The sequence below is a fragment of the Cydia strobilella genome, chromosome 21 (genome assembly GCF_947568885.1).
Source record: "Cydia strobilella chromosome 21, ilCydStro3.1, whole genome shotgun sequence".
NCBI classification, from domain to species: Eukaryota; Metazoa; Arthropoda; class Insecta; order Lepidoptera; family Tortricidae; genus Cydia; species Cydia strobilella.
This window is the reverse complement of record NC_086061.1, coordinates 2,384,345-2,399,263: the sequence shown is the minus strand read 5'-3', so window position 1 is coordinate 2,399,263 and position 14,919 is coordinate 2,384,345. Positions and strand designations below refer to the sequence as shown.

The following is a 14,919-nucleotide window of genomic DNA, read 5'->3' as shown; positions in this document are numbered from 1 at the left end:
TGCACGGACACCAGCAGGTTCTTGATCAGGATCACGTCCTGCTTCTGGCTGAAGTACTTCAGGTGTTATAAGAGGCTACAGTAGTGTACTGACCACATGTCGCTGAACTCCTTGGCCTCCTTGACGCCGTGGTCGAGCGCGCGGGTGCGCTCGGCGCACTTGGCCACGACGCGCTCCCAGCGGTGCTGCACGGACACCAGCAGGTTCTTGATCAGGATCACGTCCTGCTTCTGGCTGAAGTACTTCAGGTGTTATAAGAGGCTACAGTAGTGTACTGACCACATGTCGCTGAACTCCTTGGCCTCCTTGACGCCGTGGTCGAGCGCGCGGGTGCGCTCGGCGCACTTGGCCACGACGCGCTCCCAGCGGTGCTGCACGGACACCAGCAGGTTCTTGATCAGGATCACGTCCTGCTTCTGGCTGAAGTACTTCAGGTGTTATAAGAGGCTACAGTAGTGTACTGACCACATGTCGCTGAACTCCTTGGCCTCCTTGACGCCGTGGTCGAGCGCGCGGGTGCGCTCGGCGCACTTGGCCACGACGCGCTCCCAGCGGTGCTGCACGGACACCAGCAGGTTCTTGATCAGGATCACGTCCTGCTTCTGGCTGAAGTACTTCAGGTGTTATAAGAGGCTACAGTAGTGTACTGACCACATGTCGCTGAACTCCTTGGCCTCCTTGACGCCGTGGTCGAGCGCGCGGGTGCGCTCGGCGCACTTGGCCACGACGCGCTCCCAGCGGTGCTGCACGGACACCAGCAGGTTCTTGATCAGGATCACGTCCTGCTTCTGGCTGAAGTACTTCAGGTGTTATAAGAGGCTACAGTAGTGTACTGACCACATGTCGCTGAACTCCTTGGCCTCCTTGACGCCGTGGTCGAGCGCGCGGGTGCGCTCGGCGCACTTGGCCACGACGCGCTCCCAGCGGTGCTGCACGGACACCAGCAGGTTCTTGATCAGGATCACGTCCTGCTTCTGGCTGAAGTACTTCAGGTGTTATAAGAGGCTACAGTAGTGTACTGACCACATGTCGCTGAACTCCTTGGCCTCCTTGACGCCGTGGTCGAGCGCGCGGGTGCGCTCGGCGCACTTGGCCACGACGCGCTCCCAGCGGTGCTGCACGGACACCAGCAGGTTCTTGATCAGGATCACGTCCTGCTTCTGGCTGAAGTACTTCAGGTGTTATAAGAGGCTACAGTAGTGTACTGACCACATGTCGCTGAACTCCTTGGCCTCCTTGACGCCGTGGTCGAGCGCGCGGGTGCGCTCGGCGCACTTGGCCACGACGCGCTCCCAGCGGTGCTGCACGGACACCAGCAGGTTCTTGATCAGGATCACGTCCTGCTTCTGGCTGAAGTACTTCAGGTGTTATAAGAGGCTACAGTAGTGTACTGACCACATGTCGCTGAACTCCTTGGCCTCCTTGACGCCGTGGTCGAGCGCGCGGGTGCGCTCGGCGCACTTGGCCACGACGCGCTCCCAGCGGTGCTGCACGGACACCAGCAGGTTCTTGATCAGGATCACGTCCTGCTTCTGGCTGAAGTACTTCAGGTGTTATAAGAGGCTACAGTAGTGTACTGACCACATGTCGCTGAACTCCTTGGCCTCCTTGACGCCGTGGTCGAGCGCGCGGGTGCGCTCGGCGCACTTGGCCACGACGCGCTCCCAGCGGTGCTGCACGGACACCAGCAGGTTCTTGATCAGGATCACGTCCTGCTTCTGGCTGAAGTACTTCAGGTGTTATAAGAGGCTACAGTAGTGTACTGACCACATGTCGCTGAACTCCTTGGCCTCCTTGACGCCGTGGTCGAGCGCGCGGGTGCGCTCGGCGCACTTGGCCACGACGCGCTCCCAGCGGTGCTGCACGGACACCAGCAGGTTCTTGATCAGGATCACGTCCTGCTTCTGGCTGAAGTACTTCAGGTGTTATAAGAGGCTACAGTAGTGTACTGACCACATGTCGCTGAACTCCTTGGCCTCCTTGACGCCGTGGTCGAGCGCGCGGGTGCGCTCGGCGCACTTGGCCACGACGCGCTCCCAGCGGTGCTGCACGGACACCAGCAGGTTCTTGATCAGGATCACGTCCTGCTTCTGGCTGAAGTACTTCAGGTGTTATAAGAGGCTACAGTAGTGTACTGACCACATGTCGCTGAACTCCTTGGCCTCCTTGACGCCGTGGTCGAGCGCGCGGGTGCGCTCGGCGCACTTGGCCACGACGCGCTCCCAGCGGTGCTGCACGGACACCAGCAGGTTCTTGATCAGGATCACGTCCTGCTTCTGGCTGAAGTACTTCAGGTGTTATAAGAGGCTACAGTAGTGTACTGACCACATGTCGCTGAACTCCTTGGCCTCCTTGACGCCGTGGTCGAGCGCGCGGGTGCGCTCGGCGCACTTGGCCACGACGCGCTCCCAGCGGTGCTGCACGGACACCAGCAGGTTCTTGATCAGGATCACGTCCTGCTTCTGGCTGAAGTACTTCAGGTGTTATAAGAGGCTACAGTAGTGTACTGACCACATGTCGCTGAACTCCTTGGCCTCCTTGACGCCGTGGTCGAGCGCGCGGGTGCGCTCGGCGCACTTGGCCACGACGCGCTCCCAGCGGTGCTGCACGGACACCAGCAGGTTCTTGATCAGGATCACGTCCTGCTTCTGGCTGAAGTACTTCAGGTGTTATAAGAGGCTACAGTAGTGTACTGACCACATGTCGCTGAACTCCTTGGCCTCCTTGACGCCGTGGTCGAGCGCGCGGGTGCGCTCGGCGCACTTGGCCACGACGCGCTCCCAGCGGTGCTGCACGGACACCAGCAGGTTCTTGATCAGGATCACGTCCTGCTTCTGGCTGAAGTACTTCAGGTGTTATAAGAGGCTACAGTAGTGTACTGACCACATGTCGCTGAACTCCTTGGCCTCCTTGACGCCGTGGTCGAGCGCGCGGGTGCGCTCGGCGCACTTGGCCACGACGCGCTCCCAGCGGTGCTGCACGGACACCAGCAGGTTCTTGATCAGGATCACGTCCTGCTTCTGGCTGAAGTACTTCAGGTGCGTGCCCTTCTTGTCCAGGTGCAGCATGGTCTCGCGGTGCGTCGCTACTTCCTTTTGGAACGATTTGTGCTCCTCGATTTGAACTGTTGGAAAGAAAAGATATCAAATAACTATTTCACATTGATTTAACGTAAAAAAATAGTTTAATTATGTTTGTACTAAATTCCATGGAGAATTATATTGAACGAGTCGGAACGTTAGCGGGAAACAGGTTAACGCGGCGTCTCTTTATGATCTCTCTGTCTAAGTAGTGCTGAAAATTACTAATTTTTCATTTGCGTGTCACCTTAACTACCTATGTATAGCTTGCTAGGGTAAACCAGCAGCAAAGATAGATATAACTCCGTAATAGATGGATACAGTCTAAGGAAAAAACGTGCCTCAAAAATCAAGAAAATTTGATTCTCGTTCAGAGGGCGCTACTAGCTTTGGCCTAAGGTCGTATAGATGGCGTTGACGGGTTCGTTTGTTATTTAACAATTTAAACGCATATAAGTGAAAGAACATGGGTCAAAATCATAAAAATAATTAATGCAAATAAAAAAAAACATTTATCCATATTTAAATACATTTTATCGTATTTTTATAAATCTTCATTTTTAGTTTTAAAGTGTGTCGACAGATGGCAGTGAATTTACTGGGGTTACAAAATTTACTATGACAGTACCGCTCTAGTATAAGTTACTCTATGCCAGCAGTATCTCTACCCGCACCGAGCTAATGAAGAACATATCCGACGGGATACAATAAAGTCTAATACCTAGCAAGGTCTCCATGACCCTGGACACGGGCTTGGCGGAGGTGAGGGTCTTCTCGGCGCCGGTGAGCCAGTCGACGAACGCCTGCAGCGCGTCGTGGAACTCCGTCGCCTCCTTCAGCGCGATCTCCAGCTTGATCTTCTTGTCCGATGCTCTATACATATAATACTAAGAATTAGATTCTGTTCTAATGCTTGTTCAGTACCTCGAACATAAATCAACATTCAGTGTTTCTTAACCTGTCGGGGACCTTTTGACAAAATTTGTTTTTGCCAAGGACCACCATGCTTGGAAGCCCCGATAGTTTTGTTTATAAATTCGCGGACTACTTATGGTGCTTCCAGGGACCAGCAGTTAAAGACCACTGCACGAGGTGATGGGAATTGATGGTTCATGCAGGTTTCATTGTTTGTGATATTGCAGCCTGTTACATTTCCTTGTGGCAGCACGGCTCCTATACTTAATCCGTTGGCGTCGGTATTTACCTGGCAGTGATATTGTCCCATCGCGACTTGAGGTTCTTGAGGTTTTGATGCAGTTGGCTGGAGGGGTTGGGCTTCTCCTGCCGACGCAGGTACTCCTGGCCCTGTTGCAGTACCGCCTCCACCTTCGGACGGTTGGCTTCGATCTCGTTGTACACCTCCTGTTGAGGTGATACGGTGATATGTACAAATGTACTGTAGTAGGTAATACGTCTATAATTTTGCATGCAATACCTTTAAGTAGGGTTCCGTACCCAAAGGGTAAAAACGGGACCCTATTACTAAGACTCCGCTGTCCGTCTGTCACCAGGCTGTATCTCATGAACCGTGATAGCTAGACAGTTGAAATTTTCACAGATGATGTATTTCCGTTGCCGCTATAACAACAAATACTAAAAACAGAATAATATAAATATTTAAGTGGGGCTCCCATACAACAAACGTGATTTTTTTGCTATTTTTTTCCGTAATGGTACGGAACCCTTCGTGCGCGAGTCCGACTCGCACTTGGCCGGCTTGGCCCCTTTTTTATAAGTAAACTCCTTGACATTATCCTTAACATAACCCCATAAAGAAAAAAACGGTTAAGAAGTAAATTACAATACAACATAGAATTACTGATATAAAAAGCATTGACTCGAAAACTCGTGCAGTATATTAGCCACAATGTTAGTGGAGATCTTACCATGAACCTCTCGAGCTGTTCCGAGGCGGTCTCGGGCAGACCGCCGACGGGCTTGGAGGCGGCGATGACACCGTCCACCTCCGACAGCCAGGACAGCAGGTCGCCGATCTCCGCGTTGAAGCTGAAACATTTAGCGAATTAGTACGACTGTAATAGTCACTGATGATATATCTAATAAAAAAATCATTGACCAATGACTGACAGCCCGGCATCTAGGTATGTAGATTATTCCTTCGTGCAGAGAAACTGCAATGTCCGTATAGTATTCTTAAGATATCAACAATAGACTTCAAATTTACTGAAATTTACTTATAGTCTGCATCTTCTAGAATGATTTTTACGCTTAAGACGGTAATCTGTTAAACAAAAGCCATTGTCTCTTTTGTGCGAGCTGTCGGCCTTTGGGTGCCATTGTGTGTTGGCGCGTACGCAATAGTTTTTTTTTTAAACCACGTGGGTGGCAATCAAGCATACGGCCCTCCTGATGGTAAGCAGTCACCGTAGCCTATGGACGCCTGCAACACCGGAGATATTACACGCGCGTTGCCGACCATTTAAAAACCTGTACACTCCTTTTTTGAAGAACCCCATACTGTAGCCCCTCGGGAAAACCTCGGCAGGGAGCTCATTCCACAGCCGAAGCGTCCGCGGGATGAAATTCCTCTTAAACCGCACAGTACGCGACCATTTAGGTTCCCCTCTGTAAGTCTCTTTGCTCACTAAAATATACAATGGTGATAATGAAATGTTGTGTTTAGTTAGTGAACTAACCTCTGCGCTTCCCTGAGCGCGTCCTCGAGCTCGGCCTGGCGGTCGCGCGCCTTCTTCTGCAGCTCGCGCCACTTGCGGTTCAGCGTGTTCAGCTTCTCCGCCGTCTCGCTCGCCTCGTCCGTGCCTGCACATAACGCTTTTATAATAAAGCTACTTGTTACCAACGGCGGAGTGCCATTATACATGCGTTCTCCAAAATTCAATCATGAACGGAAAGTAATTCACGTCTAATATAAAAAAACCGGACCGCTTTGATTAAATTACAAATGAGTTCTACATCGCGCTGTCGACTTTGTGAGTCGATGAACGAAACACAACTTTTGTTATTCGTTACAGTTTAAATATATTTACTTTACTTAAGACTTAAGAAAAGACATGGTAATAATGTCAAATACAATGCACATGGGTCACTTTCAATATGTATAGTTATAGTGACAACAAATATCAAAGGATATTTCTTTCCTTTACTCTGTTACTGTAACGAGATTTATAGTGGATCCTATAATACTCGTCCACACTACGGAGTGTTTTAATTATAAATTTAAGCAGATAGACTTAAAGTGATACATCATTTAATTCAATCACACAAGCGTTAAAAGGTTTGACAAATTACAGCATTACAACACACACACACACACACACACACGGACAAACACGAAAGCTGAAGCATTAGAGCCAATAGCATGTTTGAAGTTGAATTTGTTTTTGAATTTTGAAAATGACGTGATCGATTGATTGTTGTGATTGTAATTGTAATATTTATGTAGGATATCATATTTACACAGAAAATAAAAATAATATTGCTGATAATTAAGAACTCTGTAGAAGATATCTTTACCACGCTCTATCAGGTTCAAAAAAGATAAAATGGAATGTGAAGATGTGTAAGAAGCAAATGACGACCCCTTAACACCTTAACCTCTCGATACCTACGACGCGATAACAGATCAGTAATGACAATAATATAAATTAAATTCTTTAATTAAAACCTCAAGGGCGGTTTTTGGTCATCAAATTTAGACTCAAGAGGATAAAATGGCGGAAAAATGTATATAAGTATAATTTTGATAGCTATCAGTTTTATATCATAGTGGACAGTATAATCGTTACATGATATTTCTATAGTTTCATATCACTCAACCCCCGATATACATTTTGTAGTTAGTTCCTTGCATTCGGCGAGGTATATGAAACCATAGATTCGATTGAGTAACAAGTGATAGCTGCCGCGACAGTAGTGTAGTGTAGTGTAGTATGAATGATGGCGCAAGCGCGTGGCACATACCCGTACCCTGCTGCACGATCTGCGCGCCCGCCTCGTTGAGCGTGTCCACGGACGCCTGGTGCGCCGCGATGTCGTTCACCAGCACCTTCAGCTTCGCCAGCTCCACTTCCAGGATCTGAGGGTCTCCGGCCACCTGTCCAATATCGAGTTTATTCACATATTCTAAACAGAACTAATAAAGGTTTCCCTTTCAGACTTCACAATAACCGGTACGACTACCGTTATGTTAGTTTCGATTAACTATTTCAAGCTAAAAACGTCAACAAGCGGCAGAATTCAAGTATTTAAATCGACAGCTTACAAGTTTACGCGCACTTCACCAAAAGCTTGTGGTGTTTTGGTGCTTTATACTTGTAAAGTTGTAAAAGTTCTCCCCTGTTATTGTAATAGGAAGCGTGCATGAACTGTAGACGGTAGTATACAAGCCCCGTATTCATTAGATAGATAGATAGATCATTTATTGATAAAAATATAAAAAGATTTACATGTCAATTTTGCTTATTCCTATTCTATATTATACATTGGCCGGAAGCATCATGTAAAGTTTCCATTTTTAGATTTAAGCCACTTGATGGCACACCCTACGTGTGTAGGGAGCAGCACTTGCTTAGAAGCCTGAGTGGAATTCGGGTCATGAGATGGCATACGCTCCAACGCACGGTCTCTATCCTGGTGGACGGCTTTTTCATCACAAAATTAATTGGTTGATGTCGGTTAACCTCTCTCACCTTGAGCACAGAATAAATAATAGTATTAGGTACAGAAGGTAAGATACGACCGCTAGGTGGCGCAAGCGCGAGCAGTGCGCGGCAACTACTACTGCTAGACACCGAAATTGGTGTGGGCCGCATGTACTTGTAGCGACGCGACGAAATCGCGGAGTGAGTCACGCCAACCTCGAGCCAACTAGAGGTAAAGTAGAACTGACCGGCTTGAGCGTGTCGAGCGTGTCGCTGGTGTGGTTGATCCAGGCGAGCAGCTCCCTGAGCGCGTGCTGCAGCTGGCCGAGGCGCAGCAGCGCGCGCTCCAGCTGCTGCTGGCGCTCCACCATGCCGCGCAGCAGCGCAGACCAGCGCGTGTTCACTTCCGTCAGCGGCTGCTTGATGGCGGCGGCTTGCTCGGATGATGTGCGCTCCGTCAGCTCTTGAGCTTGCCTGTTACATTTATGTTACTTAATAAATGCGTCCAGATTCCTTTTAAAGCTAAGTTTTATGTCGATAACATTGAAAGGTCGTTTAAATTCCATCGAAAAAAAAAACGAAACTAGATATTACTTTGATAATAACGGACGCGCTGAACATAGTTTTGTGGTAGTAACGTGGTAAAACTATACATACATACATTCATTTCAATTATCGACATAAAATCTAGTAAGCCTAAAAGCTAGACAGTTGTGAAGAAACGAAGACAATATCAGAAAGTAAAAGCTAAGCGACGATCACACGTTTCGAAAAAATTAAAATAGTAAAAAGATACATACAACAACTAAAACTAAGAATATTTTAGTATCATTAAAAATACTAATTTAAAATTACAAGACAAATCAATAGAAATAAATGATCTTGCAACACACAAAAAGTTTGTCCGGTAACTACTGTTAGTCTATTGTCTACAAAACAGGCACACACAAAACTTTTTTTATTCTTGCCTCATCAAACTCCTTTTTTTCGGTGTCAATCCGTAGGAAAGGGTCGCATAGAAAAATACACAATTAAGTATTAACATTTGGAGGAGGATCGGTTATGTCACACAATTTAATAACATCTGTAAGTATCAAGGATCAGTTATTGGGGGCTATAATGTAACGCTATTTGAATAAAACATTAGCAAACAGGGGAAATCAATAAACATTTAACAATTATAACAGTGTTATAAACGCAGTCTTGGAAACTAAAGGGAGAAAAAGTTGAGCTTCGATTAATGTAACCCTTCACCAGAATGAAAAAATCCTTCGAATCCGGCACGGTTTTTCCTTGAAAAACTATTTTTGAATACCTTTGTGTAACAAAACAAATAGCATGATTTTTTAGGATGTTTCTAAAAGTCCTGACAAACCTTTAAATTTAGTAGTTAATTACTTGAACCATTATGATTATGTTTTATTGGCTATGAGCGAAGTTGATTGTGGGGGAAATGGTCCGAATGACGTGATGAAAATGTGAACTTTGGTGGACATCTTCAAATCTTGATACTATTTGGCAGCTGCCAAATAAGCAATATGTCCCAAACCCACTAGGGCGGCGCCTCAGTCGTGCACGGAGCGAATACCATTGACATATGTTTATACAAAACGTCATTATAAACATGCTATAAATTAAGTTTCATAATTCAGATGAAGAATGTGTAGTACTGGCGCAGTCGGTAGGATCTCACCTGTTGAGGGCCTCGACCTTCACCATGTGCGGGTCGACCTCCTGCTTGAACGAGGCCAGCTGTGAGATCTGCCGCTTCACGGCGTCGATGTCGGAGCCGAGCGCCCCCATGCGGGAGAACTTGTCTTCTGCCTTGTCCAGGAATTCTTGCAGATTCTGAGGAAATATATATTGATGAGTAAATGATATGTATTAGGTTTAGTAGACCGAAGCCTCATAATGAAAAGAGTAACAGAGTACATTGAGACTATTATAAAACTATCAGATGAACAAACTGATCGACTTATTGATTGACCAATTGCGGAAGATTAAGCTCCACGATTTAGAAGTTTTAGATAAAATACGTCCTCGGTAAAACATGGACGACAAATGATGACATAAAAATATTTTCTAAATGTTCCTATCAGTAAGAGTCCTTTGACTCTCCTTTGGACTCTTTTTTGTTTCTGAGGTAGTTTAATTCAGACTGCATATATCCTGCATACAGCACAAGGCACAGGCGTCACCAGGCTGGCAGCCTGGTCTCAAATCCAGAGGCTCAACAAATCCATACATGCGACTTATGCGGCAAGAAGTGCCGTGCAGCGATAGGCTTGTATAGCCATAAGCGTAAATGCATTGGCCGTCTCAACCGCTCCTGACACAACGTTGCAACAATCATCCGTCAGGGATGTAGTGGCCATTGATGATGATGATGATGATGATGATGATATCCTGCAAGGATAACTTTGAAATATGTAATACACACCTGCAGCGTGTCGTGGAACTCCATGGCCTTCTCCATGGCGTCGATGAGGTTCTCCTCGCGGCGCGCGTAGAGCGCGGTGACGTTGTCCCACGCGCTGTCCAGGTCCTCCATGTGCTTCTTCACCTCGGGCTTGTCCGGCTCGCCGCACAGCGACATCAGGTGTGAGCCAGTCTTGCGGACTTTCTCCACCTACAATGTCATGGGTGTTAAAGCGGCTATACGGTATTATTTATACGGTATCAATCTATAACCAAAATAAATAAATGATTTATGATTTATAATGCTATAAAAATGCCCCCCCTAAGATAAAAACTCTTAAAATTTTATCTCACTTCTTCCGTTCAAGGTTGATTTAGGCTAGGACGTACCGTTCGGCAAATTATCTCCCTTATTAACCCTTAAAATTTAGGAAACTTCTTTCAAATTTTGCCTCCTGACAAGCACAAATATCAAAATTATGAATATGGGCAATTTATTATCAGCTGCTTTGCAACCAGTGATTAGTACCCTACGGGTAAAAAGTGTTTAGTGAGTGACCTCTGGCTTGGTGTGGTCGATCTCGTGTCGGATCTCCTGCAGCGCGACCTGCTGCGCCTGGATGGCGCGCGGCTGCGCGGCGGGCGGCGGCTGCGCCGTGAGCGTGTCCTCCAGCTCGGCCAGCGTGGCCATCAGCGCGTCCAGCTGCTGCCAGAACTTGCGCGCCACCTCCAGCGCGCTGTCCAGCGAGTGCCCGCGGTCCGACGTCGCCTTTTGTACTTCGTCCCATAGTCTGGAAGAGAGGGGATTTTGGCGTTGGTTGTATTTAAACCCAGTAAAGTGTGAGTTGAAATTCTACTCAATTTTGTAAGTCCAGTGCACGAAAATGCGATGTCAAATGCCTATACGACCATGACCACCCAATAATCATTTTGGTTTTTTTATTATGCAGAATTTTTGGGACTTTAGAGGCGATGAGGCTTGAACCGTGTATTTCTTTGAATCTGATCTAGACCGTTAACTGGTTACAATGTTTGTTGAAGGCAATTTGGCATTATCGATATGGTGTTTAGAGGCAGACGAGTGTTAAATGAGAACGTTCTAGGCTCAGAGTATTTGAAAAGGTGGCACTCACTTGTGCAGCTTGTCGAGCTTGTTGCGGATGTCGCGCACGGCGGGGTCGCTCTTGTTGGCTTTGCTGATCACGTCGGAGGCGGCGCGCTGCACCGCGTTGTATGCCTCGGTACGCTTCTCGAGGTCTTCGATCAAGGCGTTGTTCTCCTCGATTTGGTCTCTGTGGAGGTGCACTAGCATTAGTCACTGTAATGGAATACTCTAAATGGTCCGCAAGTATTCGTTGCTGTTGCTGTAAAAAAGCTGCCTTCATTTTAGACGTGATATGTCGCCGATCGGGCTTAGATAGCGATTGTATCTGGTTAAAATAATAGCCACATCGGACATATTAGATTATTTTAAACCGGGTCACTCACGTATTATTAAGTCGAATAGCTCGACATGTTTCGGTCCAATTTACGAGGACCGTCTTTACGGAGACACGACACGTCTTCACTGGTCGAAACATGTCGAGCTATTCGACTTAATAATACGTGAGTGACCCGGTTTAAAATAATCTAATCTGTTCGAGTCTCACGGGAGTTTTATAGCCACATCGGAAGTAAGAAATGAGCAGGTTTAAACCTAATTGATGTTCTAGACTATTCTAGAGTGTGGAGGTAGAAAGTGAATACTGACTCTATCTTGGGCGGGTGCGCAGAAACGGGCTCGGCGCGTTGCAGTTGGTCTTGAGTACCGGCCAACGCGCGCAGCATACCCTCCAGTTTATCTGAGAACTGCGATGACTCTTGCAGTGCCTGCCAAAATAAATGTAGTAGTTAATACAAGGTGAAACGGTTTTATTCTTTTATTGAAAGTAGCAGGGAATGTTTTCAGCTTGGCAGAAAAACCTATGCTGGCGCCATCTGTACCGGCCGACCCCATTTAGTGATGTTTTACTGTGCAGTATTGGATCATCTAGCCGTCACTGAAACACTACGAATTGGCATGACTCACGCTGCAGAACATCCGGCTCAAAGGACCACTTTGTTTATATAAGATACAAGTTGCTACGTTACCAATCGTTTATTTATTTTAATATTTGACAGTTCTATATAAATATTCTACGATGGCAAGGAAGCGCAGGATGGCCGTATGGCCACGCGTTGGGCGGACAGAATAACATCAGTGACAAACGCCACACTGCAGGCTAGCATGCACTGGGCCCAAGACAGAGCGGCCTGGAGAGCACTGGTGAAGAGTGTCCACACTCCACACTCGTCACGTCCCTCAGCCATGAGGTTACGACAAGGAAGAGAGGAGAGATTCTAGGATGAACTAGCGTTACCTAGTTTGCGTTTGTAACAGCGCCACCTTTCATGAAATTTGGACATCAAACTAAACACAGAGAAATAAGTAATCTCGTAAAGTGTATCTCTCGTATGATGTATTGTACCTGCTCGAGCGCCTGCTGGCGGGTGCGCAGCTCGGCGCGCAACGCGTTGTAGCGCTCGCAGTCGGCCTCCACCACGTCCTGCACCTTGATGGCGTCCTCCTCGCCCACCAGCCGCGCCAGCGCCTCGCCAGTCTTCAGCAGCTTGTCCACTAGCACCTATGATGTACCTGCTCGAGCGCCTGCTGGCGGGTGCGCAGCTCGGCGCGCAGCGCGTTGTAGCGCTCGCAGTCGGCCTCCACCACGTCCTGCACCTTGATGGCGTCCTCCTCGCCCACCAGCCGCGCCAGCGCCTCGCCGGTCTTCAGCAGCTTGTCCACTAGCACCTATGATGTACCTGCTCGAGCGCCTGCTGGCGGGTGCGCAGCTCGGCGCGCAGCGCGTTGTAGCGCTCGCAGTCGGCCTCCACCACGTCCTGCACCTTGATGGCGTCCTCCTCGCCCACCAGCCGCGCCAGCGCCTCGCCGGTCTGCACCAGCTTGTCCACTAGCACCTATGATGTACCTGCTCGAGCGCCTGCTGGCGGGTGCGCAGCTCGGCGCGCAGCGCGTTGTAGCGCTCGCAGTCGGCCTCCACCACGTCCTGCACCTTGATGGCGTCCTCCTCGCCCACCAGCCGCGCCAGCGCCTCGCCGGTCTTCAGCAGCTTGTCCACTAGCACCTATGATGTACCTGCTCGAGCGCCTGCTGGCGGGTGCGCAGCTCGGCGCGCAGCGCGTTGTAGCGCTCGCAGTCGGCCTCCACCACGTCCTGCACCTTGATGGCGTCCTCCTCGCCCACCAGCCGCGCCAGCGCCTCGCCGGTCTGCACCAGCTTGTCCACTAGCACCTATGATGTACCTGCTCGAGCGCCTGCTGGCGGGTGCGCAGCTCGGCGCGCAGCGCGTTGTAGCGCTCGCAGTCGGCCTCCACCACGTCCTGCACCTTGATGGCGTCCTCCTCGCCCACCAGCCGCGCCAGCGCCTCGCCGGTCTTCAGCAGCTTGTCCACTAGCACCTATGATGTACCTGCTCGAGCGCCTGCTGGCGGGTGCGCAGCTCGGCGCGCAGCGCGTTGTAGCGCTCGCAGTCGGCCTCCACCACGTCTTGCACCTTGATGGCGTCCTCCTCGCCCACCAGCCGCGCCAGCGCCTCGCCGGTCTGCACCAGCTTGTCCACTAGCACCTATGATGTACCTGCTCGAGCGCCTGCTGGCGGGTGCGCAGCTCGGCGCGCAGCGCGTTGTAGCGCTCGCAGTCGGCCTCCACCACGTCCTGCACCTTGATGGCGTCCTCCTCGCCCACCAGCCGCGCCAGCGCCTCGCCGGTCTGCACCAGCTTGTCCACTAGCACCTATGATGTACCTGCTCGAGCGCCTGCTGGCGGGTGCGCAGCTCGGCGCGCAGCGCGTTGTAGCGCTCGCAGTCGGCCTCCACCACGTCCTGCACCTTGATGGCGTCCTCCTCGCCCACCAGCCGCGCCAGCGCCTCGCCGGTCTGCACCAGCTTGTCCACTAGCACCTATGATGTACCTGCTCGAGCGCCTGCTGGCGGGTGCGCAGCTCGGCGCGCAACGCGTTGTAGCGCTCGCAGTCGGCCTCCACCACGTCCTGCACCTTGATGGCGTCCTCCTCGCCCACCAGCCGCGCCAGCGCCTCGCCGGTCTGCACCAGCTTGTCCACTAGCACCTATGATGTACCTGCTCGAGCGCCTGCTGGCGGGTGCGCAGCTCGGCGCGCAGCGCGTTGTAGCGCTCGCAGTCGGCCTCCACCACGTCCTGCACCTTGATGGCGTCCTCCTCGCCCACCAGCCGCGCCAGCGCCTCGCCGGTCTGCACCAGCTTGTCCACTAGCACCTATGATGTACCTGCTCGAGCGCCTGCTGGCGGGTGCGCAGCTCGGCGCGCAGCGCGTTGTAGCGCTCGCAGTCGGCCTCCACCACGTCCTGCACCTTGATGGCGTCCTCCTCGCCCACCAGCCGCGCCAGCGCCTCGCCGGTCTGCACCAGCTTGTCCACTAGCACCTATGATGTACCTGCTCGAGCGCCTGCTGGCGGGTGCGCAGCTCGGCGCGCAGCGCGTTGTAGCGCTCGCAGTCGGCCTCCACCACGTCCTGCACCTTGATGGCGTCCTCCTCGCCCACCAGCCGCGCCAGCGCCTCGCCGGTCTGCACCAGCTTGTCCACTAGCACCTATGATGTACCTGCTCGAGCGCCTGCTGGCGGGTGCGCAGCTCGGCGCGCAGCGCGTTGTAGCGCTCGCAGTCGGCCTCCACCACGTCCTGCACCTTGATGGCGTCCTCCTCGCCCACCAGCCGCGCCAGC

The 14,919-nt window shown here is 50.4% G+C and overlaps 1 protein-coding gene across 1 annotated transcript in view; it reads right to left on the bottom strand.

Annotated features, from left to right (window-relative positions):
* Positions 1 to 14,919, bottom strand: part of LOC134751067 (uncharacterized) — a 164,481-nt gene that overhangs the window by 26,404 nt on the left and 123,158 nt on the right. Inside the window, exons 69-80 of the mRNA XM_063686412.1 lie at positions 11,871 to 11,989; positions 11,254 to 11,412; positions 10,680 to 10,911; positions 10,143 to 10,331; positions 9,396 to 9,550; positions 7,951 to 8,176; positions 7,023 to 7,155; positions 5,738 to 5,861; positions 4,967 to 5,087; positions 4,285 to 4,442; positions 3,802 to 3,953; positions 2,884 to 3,124 (exon numbers count right to left, since the gene is read on the bottom strand). Coding sequence (XP_063542482.1) covers positions 2,884 to 3,124; positions 3,802 to 3,953; positions 4,285 to 4,442; positions 4,967 to 5,087; positions 5,738 to 5,861; positions 7,023 to 7,155; positions 7,951 to 8,176; positions 9,396 to 9,550; positions 10,143 to 10,331; positions 10,680 to 10,911; positions 11,254 to 11,412; positions 11,871 to 11,989 — 2,009 coding nt within the window. The remainder of the gene's footprint in view (positions 1 to 2,883; positions 3,125 to 3,801; positions 3,954 to 4,284; positions 4,443 to 4,966; positions 5,088 to 5,737; positions 5,862 to 7,022; positions 7,156 to 7,950; positions 8,177 to 9,395; positions 9,551 to 10,142; positions 10,332 to 10,679; positions 10,912 to 11,253; positions 11,413 to 11,870; positions 11,990 to 14,919) is intronic.